This window comes from Erigeron canadensis, chromosome 3, assembly GCF_010389155.1.
Source record: "Erigeron canadensis isolate Cc75 chromosome 3, C_canadensis_v1, whole genome shotgun sequence".
In the NCBI taxonomy this organism is placed as follows: Eukaryota; Viridiplantae; Streptophyta; class Magnoliopsida; order Asterales; family Asteraceae; genus Erigeron; species Erigeron canadensis.
The window spans coordinates 37,687,158-37,707,217 of NC_057763.1; the positions used below are offsets into that span (position 1 = coordinate 37,687,158).

The 20,060-nt window shown below is 33.6% G+C and overlaps 3 protein-coding genes across 4 annotated transcripts; 1 reads left to right on the forward strand and 2 right to left on the reverse strand.

The window, feature by feature from the left end:
- Nucleotides 1-697: 697 nt before the first annotated feature.
- LOC122593945 (protein FAM98A) lies at nucleotides 698-4,819 on the reverse strand. Of its 2 annotated transcripts, none has more exons than XM_043766417.1 (8): nucleotides 4,559-4,819; nucleotides 3,143-3,223; nucleotides 2,962-3,050; nucleotides 2,790-2,864; nucleotides 2,193-2,299; nucleotides 1,738-2,103; nucleotides 1,583-1,645; nucleotides 698-1,072 (listed from the first exon to the last, which is right to left on the reverse strand). In XM_043766417.1, exons 1-8 carry the CDS (start codon nucleotides 4,682-4,684, stop codon nucleotides 954-956), a joined length of 1,026 nt encoding a protein of 341 aa, XP_043622352.1. In that variant the 5' UTR covers nucleotides 4,685-4,819; the 3' UTR covers nucleotides 698-953. The 2 variants fall into 2 exon arrangements, with proteins under 2 accessions (XP_043622352.1, XP_043622351.1); XM_043766416.1 differs by having other exon boundaries at nucleotides 1,723-2,103.
- A 2,251-nt stretch (nucleotides 4,820-7,070) lies between these two features.
- LOC122593825 (sm-like protein LSM5) lies at nucleotides 7,071-10,312 on the reverse strand. The gene is made up of 4 exons (XM_043766276.1): nucleotides 10,179-10,312; nucleotides 9,908-10,031; nucleotides 7,693-7,765; nucleotides 7,071-7,344 (listed from the first exon to the last, which is right to left on the reverse strand). Exons 1-4 carry the CDS (start codon nucleotides 10,210-10,212, stop codon nucleotides 7,312-7,314), a joined length of 264 nt encoding a protein of 87 aa, XP_043622211.1. The 5' UTR covers nucleotides 10,213-10,312; the 3' UTR covers nucleotides 7,071-7,311.
- A 1,915-nt stretch (nucleotides 10,313-12,227) lies between these two features.
- On the forward strand, nucleotides 12,228-18,385 carry LOC122593952 (protein ROOT HAIR DEFECTIVE 3-like). Its single transcript, XM_043766426.1, has 24 exons — nucleotides 12,228-12,264; nucleotides 12,799-12,948; nucleotides 13,105-13,171; nucleotides 13,267-13,369; nucleotides 13,526-13,596; nucleotides 13,686-13,749; nucleotides 13,831-13,896; nucleotides 13,996-14,043; nucleotides 14,138-14,200; nucleotides 14,313-14,369; nucleotides 14,519-14,677; nucleotides 14,756-14,824; nucleotides 14,904-14,995; nucleotides 15,076-15,154; nucleotides 15,377-15,542; nucleotides 15,736-15,860; nucleotides 16,277-16,539; nucleotides 16,617-16,713; nucleotides 17,129-17,284; nucleotides 17,380-17,484; nucleotides 17,679-17,773; nucleotides 17,848-17,944; nucleotides 18,054-18,202; nucleotides 18,316-18,385. The coding sequence occupies exons 1-23, from the start codon at nucleotides 12,261-12,263 to the stop codon at nucleotides 18,168-18,170; spliced, it is 2,313 nt and encodes a 770-aa protein (XP_043622361.1). The 5' UTR covers nucleotides 12,228-12,260; the 3' UTR covers nucleotides 18,171-18,202; nucleotides 18,316-18,385.
- The last annotated feature ends 1,675 nt before the right edge of the window (nucleotides 18,386-20,060 follow it).

Below are 20,060 nucleotides of genomic sequence, written 5' to 3' on the forward strand. Positions count from 1 at the left end.
CCAAGTAATACTTCTATGCTTCGATCTATTTTTTTTATCATAATAAACCTAACGATTTGATGTTTTGAATGACTTCCGTTGCATTAACCGAAATATTGTTGAAAATAATGTCATTCCTAGCCTTCCAAATCATCCAACAACTAATAATGATGATGCCTTTCAAAGCTTTTTTCTCGAGCTTGCTTTTACCAATTCATTTGATGCTTTAAACTTTAGTTTAAGAGATTTTTGACATTTTAAAGGTATGCATTCGAGAAGACTTTACTAGATATACTAAAACACATGCACGCACACACGCGCGCACACACACATAAAATGCCTATTAAAATGTATCAAAACATTATCAATTGTATAAAAAGAAATTTAACAAACACTACTTACGATGCATCGTGTATGTCCTTTTTCATTCCTTCCTTGAAAATCTTGGAAGTACACATACAAATAAAAGCCCAGCTAGCCAGGAAATCAATCAGCTGAGTCATTCACCCTAATTTTCCACACTAGTAAAAAATCTCTTAAAACTTGTCAACCGCCACCAGTCATGCGTCCATAGAAAGAGAACTCTTTGGATCTTTAATAGAAAACGCAAAAAACTTGCCACTTGGGTTGATTGGATTTGTAAGCCACATTCCACTTCTATGATTGTATGATTGTTTATATACGTCTAAAAACTTGCTAGCATTGATACAAAATACCGTTAAAGATGATGATGATAATAATAACTAATAATAATAATAAAGGGTTTAACTTCTTTTTTGAAACTTCATTTCGAGTTGCCTACAACCATTTACGCTAGATGTTAACCTAAAGGAATTTACTTCCAATGCTAAAACTATTTAAACATCAAAGAGATGTAGAAAGATTGAAATAACGCAGAGTTAAAACAAAAGCCCACGATTATGGGAAGCAACCGCATATATATATAGCAATAGAGGAAATGAACCAGCTGCAGTTTACTGTCTCTGTGGATCACCTCCATCCCTAGACCGGCCACCCATCCTTCCCATACCTCTTCCATTGAATCTGCCACCTCCACCACCCCTACTGCTGCCTCCTCTCACATACCCGTCTCCTGCTTGGTCATAAACATCAGCAAATTAACACGCATGGCACTATATTTGGAAAAAGGGTCAAAATAAGTACAGGACACATTAGGTAAAAATACTTGTACCAGCCAGGTTGGATTCGGTGACCCAAAATACTTATCTCATACATTTTTTAACAAACGATGTAGATATGTTCACAAAAGTAAGAATATATTTATGATAAATTGAATTAATAACCCATGATTTGGAAAGTATTATACAGTAAACAACTCTTCGGGCTTTTACCCCTCAAAAAAACGCACTTTGGGCAAAACTTTTGGCCCCTTTTCTTTTCCAAACCAAACCTTTGACCTGTTGGAGTCAAAACACTAAATGAATTGACCCATTAATTAGTCAATTGGTCAAAATACCACCTCTAAATGACACCATTGCAATAGCATATGCTTTATGTTGGTAAAATAAAGCATTTACATAATAAATATATAAAAAAGGGAAAAATGTGAAGATAGAAGACGATTCCTTTTTTAAAAACCTACCGCGATAGCCTGCATTTCCCCCACGAACACCACCTTGACCACGATTCGGATAACCATTGTTATCTGTTGAAAACAGAAGCATAGTGAAACCAGAGTTATACAACATCAAACTGCAAAAGTTTAAGTAATTTGATAGTTACCATAATCTCTACCACCTTGATAATTTCCATATTCAGCACCATCTTGATAGTTACCATACCCCCTGCCACCTCGATTGTTCCCATATCCCCTGCCACCTTGATAGTTACCATATCCACTGCCCCCATGATAGTTTCTCTGCCCATCTCCATGGTAGTTTCTCTGCCCACCGCCTTGATAGTTTCTCTGCCCACCACCTTGGTAGTTTCTGTACCCATCCCCTTGGTAGTTTCTGTTCCCATTCCCTTGATAGTTTCTGTATCCATCTCCTTGGTAGTTTCTGTACCCATCCCCTTGATTCCCATATCCACCCCTGTTCCAGCCACGGCCTCTCCCACCTTGAACATGACCCCTATTTCCATGATAATTTCCACCATATGGCTCTAAAAGACAGATAATACTATTAAATCAACAAGAAGCAAAAATAATAGAATCGGGCTTTTTACATAATAATATATTTGTGCTAGTGCACCTTCATTTACAGCATTGTATCCTTGTTGTGCCTGTCTGGGTTGTTGCTGTCGCTGATAGTTGTTGTACTGAGGTCTTGATCGTTCTACAAAGAGCGGAGGTTGGTACCTGAGCCATGAAGGATGCTTATATCAATAATAGTAGAGATTGGCACATTGTTGAACAAGTGAAAACAGTTTGCAAACGGTATTCATGTGGCCGCTGCGTTAGCGAGTCAAACACAAAGAATGGTTCAAATAACAGGTGAAATGGGTTCAAATTTAATCATCCAAAGAAGAACTTTAATGCATAAACCAACCCAATCATTCTATTTGCAGATAAAAGATTATTATTATTTAGTGAGACTTTTGTAATCACCTTTGAAATTGCCTTCAATAAATAAATGGACGGAATACTCCACGCACGGGCAAGCCGTCAAGATGGATTTTGACTAGCTTTTAAGTTTTAAAAACACAAAAAAGGTTGACCATCACCCAACCCAGCCACTTTGCAATCTCTAGCCAAAAAAGGAGGGCCAGGAAGCTCATCATCTTACATATTTCTGTTTAACTGATTAGTGATTAGAAGGGAGCCACTAACAAAATAAAATGAAACTCACCCTGGTGAATCCTTGTTTAGTTCCTTAGTTGACAAGGTAATTGATATCATTGATACTTGGCGAGTCATCTCCACACTGTAAAAGCAAAACATCATTAACAGCTATTTTTATACAGACATTACTGGACATGTAAAAGCCAAGCCATGATGTGTATAGAGAATTTAGCACTTACGGCAGAAGGCCCTCCTCAATAGGTTCCCATACATCAGTTATGCTTATTGAGCTGATCTGAGTATCTTGATGCAATCGAGGGATGTTTCTCTGTTTGAAATTAGAGTATATTACTACTTTGGCAAATGAAAAAGTAAGGAAGAGCTATAAGAATACCAAGTCAAGTATTTTGATTATCAAACCTTAATGATTTCGGCAATGGCTACTGTCTTGCTGATAGCTTGCCCCATTGCTTTCAAGACAATTTCTTTACCACGTCTCTCCTGTAACACTCACAGTTAGATTGTACTTGTAGCCGAGAAGACCCAAGCATGGTACTTACAGATGCACAAAGACAAAGTTTCATAAGAACTAAGCCGGATATACTAAATATGAGAGATGAGAAAGAGAAGTGTTACAGGTTAACCTCAAGTCAAACCGAAATCCTTTGTACCTTTATAAAAAAGAACTGTCCCTAGCAATGTAATGCAGGTTACCATAAACAATAACTCTAAACTAAGATCATGAATTCCAAATGCAAAGTAAACAAACAACAATCAAGAAAGCACTGGCTGCTAATCACGCACTTGTGATCATACACACAGTAGGATCTTTGATGATCAACTAGAAAGGTCAATACATGATACAATAAGATTTTGACATACATAATCAGTAAAGAGAAACGCTAAATCAAATCACAAAATGAAACAGCAAGTTAAGCATAAAATATATACATTTACATGTTATCGTAACACAAATAAGAATGTGTAAACGGATAAATCATAGATGGCTAAACAATAAGAAAGGTCGGCAAAAACATGACCCCAGTAAAAACCACAAACGGTAACTATTACTATATTACAAAATAAAGTCTTACCAGTTACCATACCAAACTACATTGCGCGAAAAAAGTTTGTTGCAGCAGTAGTAGTATTTAATGAGCATAGAGAGTGTTTGGAATTGCTTAACTTTTCAGCTTATTGTTTGTTTTTTTAAGCAGATAAGCAATAACAAACACTCTATCAGATACTGCTTATTTTACAAGGAATAAGCACTTTGTTATAAGCTGGTTTATTCTTTTCAGCAGGAAAAAACTTATAAATAAGCAATTTCAAACACCTCCATAATACAAACAAGAATAAAATGCATCATGTTCTAAAACTACACTTATAACCAAACAAAAAGACACACACACACACACACAAATATATACATATACATATACATACATACAACATACATACATATATATATATACAAGACTCGCAGAATCAAAACGGTTCACTGGCCCGAAACCACGGCGTCACAAGGACATGATGTGATAGACAATGTTTTCAACACTCAAATAACATTATCCTTACAATAAATCAAGCAATCGTTCATATACAGATCTAAACTAATAATAATATTAACAAATCAAACAAGAATACAAATATATATATAACAGTAACCTAAATCACATTACACATTACACAATCACATTACATATATATATATATATATATATATATATATTTTAAAAAACACAATAATGAAAAATGTATATAAAAAATAAAAATAATAACAGTTATATATATATATATATATATATAGAGAGAGAGAGAGAGAGAAAGGGAGACCTGAAGAAGAAGGGTGGTGGCGTAAGTGATGTAGTTACGAACAAGGCCTTGAGACGTGATTCTCATTTCGTTTTCATTCATCGCCATTTCTTCCTTTTTCTGCTCGACTTTCGTGTACCGATCCATCGCCTCCTTCTTCTTCAAAAACCCTAAATTGTTGTTGATATTGTTACTACAACTAAAACCTCTTTTATTTTCTGTTTTTATTATATAAGAGAAAAAAAAGGAGAAAGAAAGATGGACAGGCTAAAACCCAGTGGTTTTTTGCTTTGTTTATCTAAGTGAAAATTCGGGTCGGTTAGTATTTTATGCCCATTTTTACGGGGCTGACCCGATTTTTACTTGCTTTACGCGCCTCAGATGGGGAGTCAAGTCTACGTGGCGGTATCATTGGTTGGGATATAGAATGATGGTGGGACCCACTCAAATATTTGGTACCCTTCTCTAGGAGCAATGGAGAATTTATTTTATTTGAATATTGGAAAAAGTTTTGTTTCCATATCATAGGACAAGATACCATTTTTGGTTTATATTTTATTTTTATCACATGGTTTTACTTTATGTTTATTTTTTATTTTTTTTAAAAGACAAACCATTGGTAACGAGAAAAAATCTATGTTTGAACTCGAAATCTGTGTGATTATCTTCTATATTTCTTGTTAAATAATTGCATAATGTATATTAGTATCGGATTACTTTTGTGATGCTTATTATGAAACCACTTATTACGGTACTCAGAAGTCGGAATGCTAGAGAAAAAACATGATTATTGAGTTTTGCCCGTATGAACAACGTTTCGTGCAATTGGTGTCGGTGGGGTGGGGAAAAGCTGGGGCATTGGCTTACCAGATTAATCTCCACCTATTTCGACCGTTATGAGCGAACAATAGATATAAAAATATTACAACGATTACAAACTAATGGGTCCCTTTTTAACAGATTCAGACTTAACTTTTTTAAACAGATATTACCACATCCAACAGTTTGTACATATGTTTCAGCAAAAATAAATTCTTTCTACAATATCAAACTTTATCTTTTTATCTTCAATGTATTCCTTAACCGGCTTTATATAAGTTTCAAAATTTTGAGTTTTAAACAAACATTGCTACAACCAAATCTCAAATCTATTTACATAATACGCACACACATGTTGTAAATATGGATAGTAGGAAAATAACCCGCACCCCAAAACGCGGTAAGTCTTTTGGTTCCACGATCATCCGTTGTTTTTCAACCCAACCCCTCTCCCACCGCGGCAAATCAATCCAACCATGTGAATCAATTCAACCAGCTCCATTTGACTCGTCTAATGATTCGTATGCACCCGTATTCGAGGATGACTTCTTTGAGATGGATATCGGGCTTGCTTCATATGCGCACCAACCTCAACCCGGGTTTGCTTCATATGCGCAACCCGGATTTGTTTCATATGCGCATCAACCTCAGTGCGGGTTTGCTTCATATGCGCACCAACATCAAGGTGAGCAAGTGGGTTTCGAAATTCACGAAGAACAACAAGACGAAGATGAACCAATACCATAGACCCAAAAATTATCAAAAAGGGAAAAAGAGAAGTTCGCGGTTGGGGCAAAGACGAAGAAGCAGCGGATTTATGTTTCTGAAGATCCATATTGCGGGAACCAGCAACCGGGCCACTCATTTTGGAAACAAGTCGTATTTGCATATATTTACAAATTACAACTTCCATATCACATAAGTACGCGATACTTTTTATGTGAGACTCGAGTTATGTAACTTGCTTCTCTTATTTGCACTCTTGGGAGAATAGTTTCTGATGGTAAAATAGTGATGAGAAACATGTGAAGATCGGATATACAAATCTCCCCCATATCCCCTTAACCATTAAACTTGTTCATATAAAAAAGCCTCGAATGAAATTTTGCTTGAATACGTAAAAAACAAGTCAGTTTTCACGAACAATTTGTGTAAGAAAATGCTCATTACCTCATAACTGATTCTACTAAAGGGTGTTTGGTATAATGGGTGTTTGGTATAATGGAATGGAAAGGGGAGAAAGGAAATGGGAAAGACTTCCCTTGTTTGTTTGCGACGAATAAAAGGAATGAGAAAGGAGAAAGAGAAATCAATTCCACTCTCTACAAATTGTATAGAATGGAAAAAAAAAAATTTTATTTTTAAGATGTTATATGTAATAAATGTATTATTATTTAAAATTTTATTTTTTTATATATATTCATTCTCTGTGGGTACCAAACAACAAAATCCATTCTCTTTCCAAATACTCATTCTCTTTCTTACTATTTCCATTGTCTATTACATTTCCATTCTCTATAATTCTCTCCTACCAAACCACCCCAAGATCCTTGTTTACTTATCAAATTCCTTGATCATCAATGACCATTCAAAACCAAAAAACCAGCAAGAAGTGTAACATTTAAATCCAACCCAAATGCGTTACACTTGCTTATTTTCTACCCAGACTGTCTCATTCCCGATAATGACACACACAATGGACATACAAAATAGATTCAAAAAAACATCCTGAATTCCTGACAAAACCAAATGTAGCAAAATAATGAAGAATAAAACAGTACGATATTAAGAAATTACAAATGTTTCTAAGGTCTTTTTAGAATGGCATACAAAGGATAGTGGAGGTTTGAACTACAGCCAAATCCAAGATGGGTTTTAAAAAGTGCCCCATCCTTAACATATTAATTAGAGACATCTAACATTCGATATGATCACCGCAGTAAACTTAAGGTCAATCATTCTGGATCTGGAGAGCCACCAGGAACCAGCTGCATCAAGACAACAAAACAATGGTGGACTAAGAAGAGATTTTTAAAAAACAGAGAATTAACAGCTGATTTGTGTTGGTCCTGCAAGAGCTATGGAGATATAGTTTAACCAAGAAGCATGTATTCTAAATCTGGTGCTTGCTATAGGTGAAAAAATGGCGGCTTGTTAACATGTCAAAATAAGCCAGGCGATTGAATTGAGTTGCTAACATTTCTCTTTTCTTTTTTCAAGTTAAATTTTTAATAAACAATAGTTAAACACACTGCTTAATCTTCCTCACACCCACTTGACCCGTGACATTAAAATAAAGCCCAAATCAACCAATTTTCACTTAAACAGATACTTACAATTGCTATGTTATTTCCATTGAGCAAAATCTGGTCAAGCTTTGTAATCCGACGTCCCTCGGGTGTGATCTCACTGCAAACAAGAGACGCCATTGAGCATTAAAGTGACTAATGTATAATTTACACATAAAAAATGAGCAGCAGAAACAGGGGAGAGTGGAAAATTGGAAATAGTAAACTGTCCGCATATGGCATATGGGTCATTGCAAAGATCATTGTATCAGAGATTCAGCAGGATATCATGCACAAAACAGCATGATTCCATAACAAGAATTTGCTATTCAAACAGAAAAGTGCCGGCGACAAAATTGTAACTTAACTATATAAAAACTAACCACAAATCCACAATAAGGTTTCATGAATTAGTCCAAATATCCTACCAATCTTGGACTCACAATGCCTTAGTGAAGAGTAAAATATGACATTATGACTATAACCAATTCCATATCTAATGATAAGTAAGATAATTCAGCTTATATAAGGGCCTGCAAAATTAATAATAACCCATGATCCTGATATGCGATAAGCAATCAGAACCTATTTGATTAAATAGACTAGAAAATGTTGAAGTGTTTTCCTCCAGCTAGTTTATCACATGAACATACGCATTCATTAACTTTCTCTCTTTATTGATATTGAAGCAGTTTGGTTTCTTGACTTCTCCCATCACAGAAATTTGTTAAACAACAAAAAAGTGCCGGCAACAAATTGTCACTTTCACTTAACTATAAAAAGTAACCACAATATAGTAACTCTACTTCTAGCTTATTGCTTCACATATTGAGTAGCAGGACGATAAGAGTACAAGGACGAACAACTAAGGTTTCAGGAATTAGTCCAAAAATCCTACAAATCTTGGACTCACGATGCCCTAGTGAAGAGTACATATGACAATAATGACTATTACCAATTCCATATCTAGTTATAAGTAAAATATATCAGCTATATAAGGGCCTGCAAAACTAATAATAACCCCTGATCCTAATATGGGATAAAGCAATCAGAACCTATTTGATTAAATTGACTAGACAAACTTAAGGTGCTTTCCTCCAGCTAGTTTATCACATGAACATATGCATTCATTAAGTTTGCTCCCTTTATCAGTATAAAAGCAGTTTGTGAACAAAGGATAAAGAATTTAGGTTTCTTAGCTGATTAAGACAGGTGAAGGCTTTTATGTTCAGGTAGCTAAATTGCCATCTAAAACTTTGGAAAAAATAACTTTTAAAAACATATAAGTAACAAACCAATAATCAATTACGATGGTTTTGAGCATTGGAAGTCCGTTGATACTTCAAACATTACCAAAAGACTTAAAAGACCTCAATCATATTGTTACAAAGATTTCAGGTGCTGGCAAAAATACTCTCTCGTTTGAACGATAGACCATCATAGACAATTGTGAAGTTGTTTAAAACAGCTCTCTTTGATATAATTATAAATTACATATTATAAATATATGGCACATCACTATTTGGAATGAGCACATTCACCAGAAGAATAAACATTTAATCTGTTCTCAAAATGCCAAAAGTCAGTCACAGTGCAAAGAGAAGTTCGAATACAGCAAAAACTTCCATGTTTATTATAGGGTTAACAGCGAAAATGATTAAACCAATTTAACGAATACTTAACATAATCCAAACTGGCTTTCTAGTGATGTGATGCTTAGCGTCTTTGGTTAAAAGAAAATTCTGTCATGTAGCTAAGCAAAGAAGCTCGCAAGAAAGTTGAACGAAAGACTACCAAGGAAAATAAAGCATAAGTAACACTAATCATAAAAGCTACACCACCCACTCCCAACCCACCACCACCACCAGCCGAATATTTCCAGGCTCTACAGCCGGTAAAAACTTGAACTTTTTTAATTTATTTATAAAAAAACTAGACTACACAAAACTCTCCATCAACGCGACATTGCAGGAGCACTATACTACCTTATAATAATCCATAAATCACAAGTTAGAAAATTACATAACTCACCTATAGTGAAAAATGTGTATCACAACTATTGCTAAAACGTGAAACACCCCCCTCGGAAAAAAAAAGCCCTAATCTGAACAACTTTGGGTTATATTCATTCAACAATCTCTACCAATAATGTGTATGTATAAGCAATACATAAAACATATACATACACTTAGCTTATATTTAATGATAGTAATAAAGCATGAATAAACGAAAAAAGAGTAAAAGAGGGAGGAGAAATACTGACTATTCGGTGACGTCTTCAAGAACCATATTGACATAAACATCAAAACCTTTGAGGGTTCCAACAAGTTCCTTATCTCCTTTCATTATCACCCATATTTTTGACCCTATGCATCTATCTATCAGCTCTGCATCATCCAGTTTACATATATACATACAAATCAGATATAAAAAAATAAAAATAAAAATCTAAGTTATTGTGAGCTGTTTCTATTAATAATGATAATAATAATAATAAAAAATATAAATTAGGGTTTAGAAGTGAGAACGAATACCTGAGGGAAGAAGCTGTGAAGGATTGTTAGCCATTGATTTGCCTCTTCACTAGAATTGGAATACCCTTCTCTGCGTGTGTGTGTGTGTTTTGTGTGTGCGCGCAAATTAAGGGCTTTTTTTACAATCAGTGACTACAGTCCAAGTGCAAAATAAGGGCTTTTTCCCTAATGAGTCCAATTGCAAATTTTTTATTTTTTATTTTTTTTCCTCATTTTTTAATAATTACTACTTACATTATCCAGAGAAAATAAATATGTTTGGTTTCATGGTTGGTTTAAAAACAAACAACCTTTAACTTAGTTCTTTTAGTGGTTGGCATACCGTACGTGCAAGACTTCACTATTATATGGTTAGGTTTTTTTATGTCGTATACCGACTAAATGTTTAGAAAAAAAAAAAGTCGGGTTCGAGGCAGGTAATGTCAAACCCAAATGTAAACCCGATAAGGATAAGTGTTTTTCAAGAATAATTACCAAACTTGTCTGAATAACAAATAATACTATATGTGGAGACGGAGCCATAAGTTTTTCCGCGAGGGGGCAGTTTTAAAAATTGTTTGTCATACTTATAAAAGTCGTATTTGAGAATGTAAGAAAAAAATGACCCTCAAAAGAATTTCGTTTCCCACGCCGAATGTAACACTCATATTTAAAAATGTCAGCTTATTTTGAAAAAAAAAAGATCGCACGCGTCCGACAAGGTCTTGTTTAATGAAAACATATTCAATCATAATACAAGAAAGCCAAAAAATATATCTAATATTTAATAATTAGCTTGTATATACATCTTTCATACATGACTATTATCATTATTATAATTAGTTCTTTGTAATAAATATATATAATAGTTTGAAGGAAAATAATTTTTTCGCAAACGTCGACGTACTATACGTTTACATAATCAAACAAAAATAAACTTTTTCTTTAACCTTTCTTCATTCTTTCGATTAAAAACTAAAACAACTCAAGTTTTTTTATTCCGCTTATGAAGAGATTTATCTCAACATTAATGTTTCGATAACCTATGACTTTCAAAAAATAAGCTTATAACAACGGATGTAACATTTCTATGTATTTCCTATTTATTATTCCTTATTTTTAGAAAAACAAATTACAGATATAACATTTAAATTTTGAAAAAATACATTCTACCAAAATTGGAGCGGGGGCAGCTGACCCCACTGCCCCCATAGTAGCTCCGTCCATGACTATATGCTTTTGATGTTTTGAAAAATGGATGTACAAGTTGTGGAATATAGATACAAAATTAGTTGATATTAATGTGAAACATTGTATTTACAGAGGTGAAATATATATTCAAAATTAATCACTTATAAGTATATAGATATAGTTATGGATATCGGGTCGGATCGGGTCAAGGTAGACATACCCGAATCCCTGCCCCGAACCAGTTTGGATATTCTTGCCAAGTATCAGGTCGGGTTTTTTTTTCATCCCCAATTACCAGTTAAACACATGCAAAACATGTAATTAAGGACAACAAGGTCTTCTTTTAATTTCTTTCGTCTAAGACCACTCCCAAGTCCTAACATGGGTGTTATGGGTGTGTCTACTTTTTAATAGGTTTAACAAGCCAAATTAACGGTTGTTAAGTTTTAAACCAGACAGCGATTAGAGATGATTAATGAAAAATTTGTGCAAATCAAGGGACCATCCATGTAATTTAGGCTTAAGGAGAAAACTTCACAAATTACAAAAATAAATATGGTCAGCATCTCGTTGTCTAGGGTACGTACAAGGCTTCACCATTATACGGTGAGGTTATCCTGATGTCGCATACCGACTGAATGTTCGGGAAAAAAAATACATTTTTATATATCAAACTTGCCTTTAAATATTGATCAACTTTTTTTCCTATAATTTCTGAAACTTTTTTACTCCATCATGATCAAGACGTCCCTTCATCATCAAGAACACAATAAAACTATTATAATTAATGATCATATTTCCATACTAAGGATTAAAACTTTCTTCATCGCATTCATTTTTAAAAATACCAACAAAAATCAATGACCTATTCGACAACCAGCGTTTGATCATTCAATTCACTATCAACGTACAATGGGTACGTAATGTCATCATTCAATTTACATGCAGTGATTTTATCATGTCATTGTGATCTCTATCCATATGAAATGCTACGAAAATTGAGTTAATTCAATTCGATTCTACACAAAAGTTTAACGGGAAACATAAATTGAGGCATTTCTTATATATTCATGTTACATTTTCATTATTTGCATATACAAGTTTCATCATTACATATATATGTTATTGACGTGCTAACCATTTTGCTCCACAAACATACATATAGATAGTAAGATAGTTTGGGATCAAATGATTGTTTTCTTGGTTGTATTGCATGACCCCTTAAAATTTAAAGGCTATATTAGTTAAATTGAAAGGAGAATTAATATATGAAGGCATGAAACAGTCTCATCTTTTTTGTAACTGTTTAAATGCTAATAATCTATTACTTTAATGCTTTGCGACGAATTTTGAAATTTCTAGTATATAATCATTTTGTAAAAGTTCTTAGCATTGAACTATGATGAAATATGTACTGAAATGATTAGGATGTTACATGTGTTTTTTCCAGACAAAGCTGCCGATTGTTGCTCTACTCATCTTGTTGATGGAGATGGTTCTTTTAACGCAACCGGGCTTGAGAAGTTCATGAAGGAAGTAAAGCTTTCTGAATGCGGGCTTTCTTATGCAATTGTTTCCATCATGGGTCCACAAAGTAGTGGTATGTATCTATCTATAAGTGTATATAAGAGTGCATATTATAATTAAACATAAAACTCAAATTAAAAGACTTGCTTATGGGGACGTGATGGCACATGTTGCGTTATAGAAGTTTGTTTTTTGATGATTTTAATGGGACTTGATATTTTGAAAACAGGGAAGAGTACACTTCTAAATCATCTATTTCATACCAACTTTCAAGAAATGGATGCGTTTAAAGGAAGGTATGTATATATATATATATATACCATTTACTTATCAGCGTAGTTTTGTGTTACTGAAATAAGTTAAGGAATCGACTCAAGTTTATGCATATCAGGTCTCAGACTACCAGGGGTATTTGGATGGCTAGATGTACTGGCGTTGAACCGTTCACTATGGTGATGGATCTTGAGGGTACTGACGGAAGAGAACGTGGAGAGGTTGTAGATGAATACTTCTTTTTCATGTCTCGAACGCTAATAAAAAGGGGTTTTTTTATATTAATTACTTGTCAATTTTAGTTCAAGTACATCCATTGTCCTAAATTGGTTGAACTGGAACTGCAAGACTTGTATCTGATTTGTATCATTTTTCAGGATGATACCGCATTTGAAAAGCAAAGTGCCCTTTTTGCGCTTGCAGTATCAGACATAGTGCTAATTAACATGTAAGTGTTCTTCTAAGCAATACTAGTATACATGGTTTGCCCAAATACACTTGTCTCAAAGTCCTGTTTATGGCAATATATGTTATTAGGTGGTGTCATGATATCGGTCGCGAGCATGCTGCAAACAAACCTCTACTAAAAACAGTATTCCAGGTATATTGTGTATATATCCTCATATAACCTTTCTTATACTACATTGATTTCAAATGTCTTAAGTTATGATCCTTGTTTTAGGTCATGACTCGGTTATTTAGTCCACGTAAAACAACTTTGATTTTTGTCATACGTGACAAAACAAAAGTAAGTAGATTTATCGGCATTTCTTAAAGTTCCATAATAGCCTTAGATGAATAAGTTTACATAAACGAGGTCCTATTTATTTTTATTTTTTTCCTTAAGACGCCTTTGGAAGTTTTAGAGCCTGTCTTGAGGGAAGATATTCAGAAGGTAAAATTCTACATAGTTACACACATTTTTTATATCTGATATATATATTAATGTAAGTCTCAAGGTTGATTTTTACATCTTATAATGTTCATAGATATGGGATTCTGTTCCCAAGCCAGAAGCCCACAAGGAAACACCATTAAGTGCATTTTTTAATGTAAGTAGCGCTCGTTGTTCTCTTAATTATATATCCATAATAACTGTTTCTTAAGATCAAAGTGCTGTAAGCGTTTACTGATTATTATATTATCCAACCGATCAATGACCAGATTGAAGTTGTTGCTCTTTCTAGCTTTGAAGAGAAGGAAGAACAGTTCAAAGAGCAGGTAGATACCACCCCTATCAATGCTGAGTTAGGTTTTATCCATGATACTTAGCAGCATATGCTTTATGTTATAAGGTGATGTCTTTTAGTAGATTACTGACGATATCTATGGCATGCATTTTTCTAATTTTTTACTCTTTACTATGAAAGGTGGCCAAACTGAGGAATCGATTCCAACAATCTATCGCACCTGGGGGGCTTGCCGGTGACAGACAAGGAGTCGTTCCCGCTTCAGGGTTTTCTTTCAGTGCTGCACAGATCTGGAAAGTTATCAAGGAGAACCGAGATCTTGACCTGCCTGCTCATAAGGTACAACATTTTGCAAAATTGTTATTGTATATAGTTTCCATGGTCTTAGAGTTTGATCATGAAAAGATATATTTGTAGGTGATGGTAGCCACGGTACGGTGTGAAGAAATTGCTAATGAAAAGCACTCTGCCTTTGCAAAAAACAAGGTTTACTTTTTCATATCTAAGTAAGTCGTTTTGAAAATAGTTTTTTCCTAGATATGAAAATTTAAAGTGCCTATAACAGGACTGGTGTGAGTTGGAAGAAGTTGTAAAGTCTCAACTTATACCCGACTTTGGGAAAAAGATTAGTTTGCTACTTGACACTTGCTTTGCAGGGTATGCACATATATACTTCCGTAACGAATGTTATTAAGTGTATGCTTCTGCAAATTTACTCCTTTTTGGAATATATACAGTTATGATGACGAGGCTGCGTTTTTTGAGGAAGGAGTTAGGAATTCGAAGCGAAAACAGTTAGAAGAGAAATTGATGCAAGTAATGTCTCTGTGTTCAATGTTCAAAAAAAAATGTCTCTGTGTTCCTCTCAATGGACAAGCTTGTTAAAGCTTTTATCTTTTATTTTATTGCTAACTAGGGATATTGTTGTCACAAATTTTAATTCAAACAATGTCGGATTTGATAGATTAAAACTAGTTTTTTTTTTTTTTCATCACTTCGTCTCATTTTTTTTTTGTTATCTTATGTTTTTTGTTTTAGCTTGTTGAACCTGCCTACGAATCAACATTGCAACACATAAGGTCTGATACACTAGAAAAGTTCATAAGAGCATTTGAAGATGCGTTGAATAAAGGACAACGGTTTCAAGTAGCTGCACAAGATTGCACAAAATTATCAATGACTTCTTTTGATGAACAATCCAAAGGTATTTCTTCGAGCTGTTGATTCAGCTTGAACACCTATGTGTTACGAAACTCTTTATATTTAGTTGTAAGATCCATAATCGACAGAACATGTACATTTATGAAAATGTTATTGCTATGTTGAACTGCAGACAAGATGCTAATTGTATTGTTTAATATTAAACATTTATGTATTGTCACTTAATAAATCTTAAGGTGCCATCATCAAGCAAGCTGATTGGGACTCATCAAAAATAAGGACTAAAGTTTCTCAAGATATTGAGTCACATGTAGCTGATGTTCGTGCTGCCAAGATATCTGATATAACTACACAATCTGAGGTAATAGTAGTTTAAGATTTGGCATTTTGATATGCATTTATTTGGTAAACTACATCCTCTATTTTCATGTTTTTACATGAGATAAATACCAACTCTAAAAGTGGATATCTTGACCCACTTGATTTTAGGTGGAACAATTTGTGTTGTCATCCATCTGAAACAGGTAAAATGAGTAACATTTAGACAAAGTGTACTTTTTATGCAAAAGAGTCTTAAATAATTTAATCGAAAGGCGAGGATTATCATGCTATAGATATTGCTTTATAGGATAACTAACTCATTAAATATTCCTAAAATAGGGCAAAGTATGTTTACAAGTCAACCTAATGTGTTCTCAACAAATTTTGGCCCATTTTGACCATTACGCACCCCGCCCATGTTGCTACATCTAATCAATCTAATGAATCTTTCCGCAGTCAAAACTAAAGGAAGCATTATATGGACCTGTTGGAGCTATTCTAGAAGGGGCTGCTGATGACACTTGGCCCGCAATTAGGAAACTTCTTGCAAAAGAGACCAAGTCTGCTATCTCTGATGTCTCTTCCGCACTCTCTAGCTTTGAAATGGATGAAGACGCCAAGAAAAATTTGATTTCAAGATTGGAGAGTTATGCAATAGATGTAGTCGAAGGAAAAGCTAAAGAAGAAGCTAGTAAAGTTTTACATAACATGAAGGAGAGGTATTGAACTCGTAGTATTGTTGCAACATCAAAAATGATTTTGTACCTTTTGATAATCTAACTAACTATGCAAACAGGTTTACAACCATATTCAACCATGATAATGATCTGATGCCACGGGTCTGGACTGGAAAGGAAGATATTCGTACAATTAATAAAACTGCCCGCACTTCTGTAAGAATCATTGCATTGTATAATGCGTAGTTCTTTAAACAAAGTGGCAAGATAAGCATGCCTGTAACAAGGCAAAACCTGTGGAATAGAACAATCACTTTTAGTATTGGCTATGAGTCAATATGGTTTGGGTTGAGTCGAGTTGACCTTTACAAACTCGTTTGGTTATTTAAATTTACAATTCAGGAAGTTATATGCATTATTGGTAAACTTTGCACCAATTTCAACCCATTTGACGTGTTATCCCTTTGACAAAACTTTTCAGTTGATCTACTTGAGATAAAATATAACCCAAATCGACTCATTCATAAGTAAAAAGTTGTTCGAAAATGACACCTTTACTACTTTAATAATAGGGTCTTTTCCTATAAATTTGTTGCATGTTTTCTTACTTACCATGTATAATACCTGTCAGTCTCTAAAGCTGCTCGCTAAGCTAGTTGCGATACGTTTGGAGGATTATGCTGATAAAATAGAGGGTATACTACTCGTTTCTTTAGCAGAACCCAACAAAGGCCCAGATAAGAGCTCCAGTTCGCAAGACCCTTTGGCTACAAGCAAATGGGAAAAGGTATTATGGAACTTATGCACATATGTCGTGTGTGCATGAATTATGTGAATGTAAATCCCAATACGTACGTTGGTGGTTAATACGTTATCACACAGATTCCTGCAGAGAAGACACTGATAACTCCAGTTCAATGTAAATCTTTGTGGAGCCAATTTCAAAGGGAGACAGAGTATGCAGTTACTCAAGCTATTACTGCCCAGGTATGATTCTAAATTGTTCGTATTGAGGGTTGTTGTACATACTGGAAATCATATATGGTTTTTGGTTTATGTTAACATTGATCTCCGTTTTTATACCATTCCAATAATATACCAAACCCATAATGATTCCTGTCTGCAAAATGCTTTTCGTCTATGAGTATCAACTTAAAGTCATAATTTTAATATTTTTTCAGAAAGCAAACAAGCAAAATAGCAGTTGGTTACCACCTCCATGGGCTATTGCTGCCTTATTCGTGCTTGGATTCGATGAATTTATGACTCTTTTGAGGTTTGTTTAGTCTAATCATCTGTATACATAGCTACCTAATAATAAGTTTTAGTCATTGCTGCATTTGTTTTCAGGAATCCATTGTATCTGCTCTTTATCTTTATCGGCTTTCTACTATTAAAAGCCTTGTGGGTTCAACTAGATATAGCTTCTGAATTTCAACATGGCATGGTACGTTTTAGAATCCATCTTAACTGTTAATTATTTTGGTCCCCTTGAGGTGAGATGAAGATGTACATAAATAGTATGACTCATGGTTTTATATGATTTGTGTGTCTAGTTTCACGGGCTTCTCTCTTTAGCCACCAAGCTTATTCCAACAATCTTGAACCTTTTTAGAAAGTTGTCGGACCAGGGCCAACGAGCACCTGCAGTCGCCAATCGCCAAAGAAATTAGCAAAGATCAATGATTCAATGTCATATGGACTGGTATCGATTCTTTGTAATCATATATTTGGCGGGTTTAATGACTATGGTTCATCTCGTTTTAGTAATATTTTCAAGGAGTTGACACGAGTATAACATTCTTTTTGGTCTTTTAGGTGATTCTACTTTGTTGATCATGGGTATAACTTAGAAGGCACATTCCATTTTACTTGGTGAATCCACCTTTTTAGAGCCTGAAAAATGATCTTCCTTTTTGTATTTTGTTGTACATATTTGTATGATTTACTTTATGGAACAAGATGTAAAACCTTTGCTACACTTAAAAAGGTGATATAGGAATGCAATAGATACTCTTCAAACAATAGATGTTCGCACACTATAGATAATGTCAGCCTAGTAGTCATTTGGTAATGTAAAACCTTCCTATGAAGAACTTTAGATAAATCAACCAACAATTTTAAAATTATTAACATTTGTGTGCGACTGAAGACATTTTGAGCATATTAACTTTACTCAATCCGTTCGTTTCATCAAAATGAGATAGCTCAAGAACTATGTAATCTCTCAAGCTCAGAATAATACGTACAGGGGATCCAGGCTTTGAATGTAATCTCTTCTCTATGGCGAGAGGTCTTTTTCATATAAATGTATTTTGGGGAGGCCACGAAATTAACACATTTCATGTTTGTTGTGCTTGGGTCTTTTTGTTTGATGATCATTCACTTTTATATTCTACTTGCATCACATTCATAGGTTGCATTGAATATTGGCGATGACACCGAGTTCTTTGGTTTTAAATTGTGATCACATATGAGTTTTTATACTCAGATACGTTGAATCGTGATCACATATGATATTTCAAAACTCAAATATTTTTTGTTCACGTGAGTTTTTGATGATATGATCTAACTAGGATATCTTGTTATTATTTTCAAACTTTTCATTTTTGTTTTCATTTATATAAACTATACCTTATAAAATCATCAATATTTGTCTAACATATTTTACTTTTCTAACTTAACGTTTGATTTTATTTATTTATTTACTTAACTTTTGCGTTTGCCTTTATTTGAAAGCTTAATTTTGTTTTGTATGTATGGCGTGCTTCAATACAGTTTTTAAAAGTTGTGAAAGAAATAGTAATTATTAACAAGATGTTGAAGATCTTTTAGTTAAATGATATAAAAGTTAAATTAGAAAAAGAAAGAATTTCACAAGTTAAAAGGTAAAAAATATAATATATTTATTTAATAAACTAAATATTAATGAGATTTTACCTCTCATACAAAACTATAGAATGTAACTAGTTTATTTGATTTAGTAAGGCTTTTAGAAATCGATCTTGTTGGTCAATAATAGGGTTTTTTTTTTTTTTACTACTAAGATTAACATTTTAATTTCAATAGCAAAAGATTAATTAATTACATAATCCTTCGAATTTAGATGATGATATGGATTTTATTAATACAGGGAATAATTTTTTTTTCAAATCAAGTTTTTTTTCTTTCAAAATGATAATTTATTCATTATTATAAGTCCGTCAATATAGATATAATAATAGTATTTTATTCATTTTTTACATATAAATTTATTTGTGACAAAAAGAATTTATTTATTTAATTAAGATCGAGAAATTTTTTTTCCACACAAGCCTCTTTTTTTTTCCTTTTGCGGAAAATATATTTTAACTGCAAAAAAATTTATTAACAAAATTATATGTAAATTTTTGGTGGTAGAATTTAATTAAAATTAATTAGGATCCATATTTTTTTCCCTCCAAAATCAAGAGTTTATATTTATGTATTTTAATTTTAATTATAAGTCTGTAAATATAGATATAGTTATAGTTAACAAAAGTACATGTAGATCTATTTTTGATGGAAAAGATTTAATTACTTAA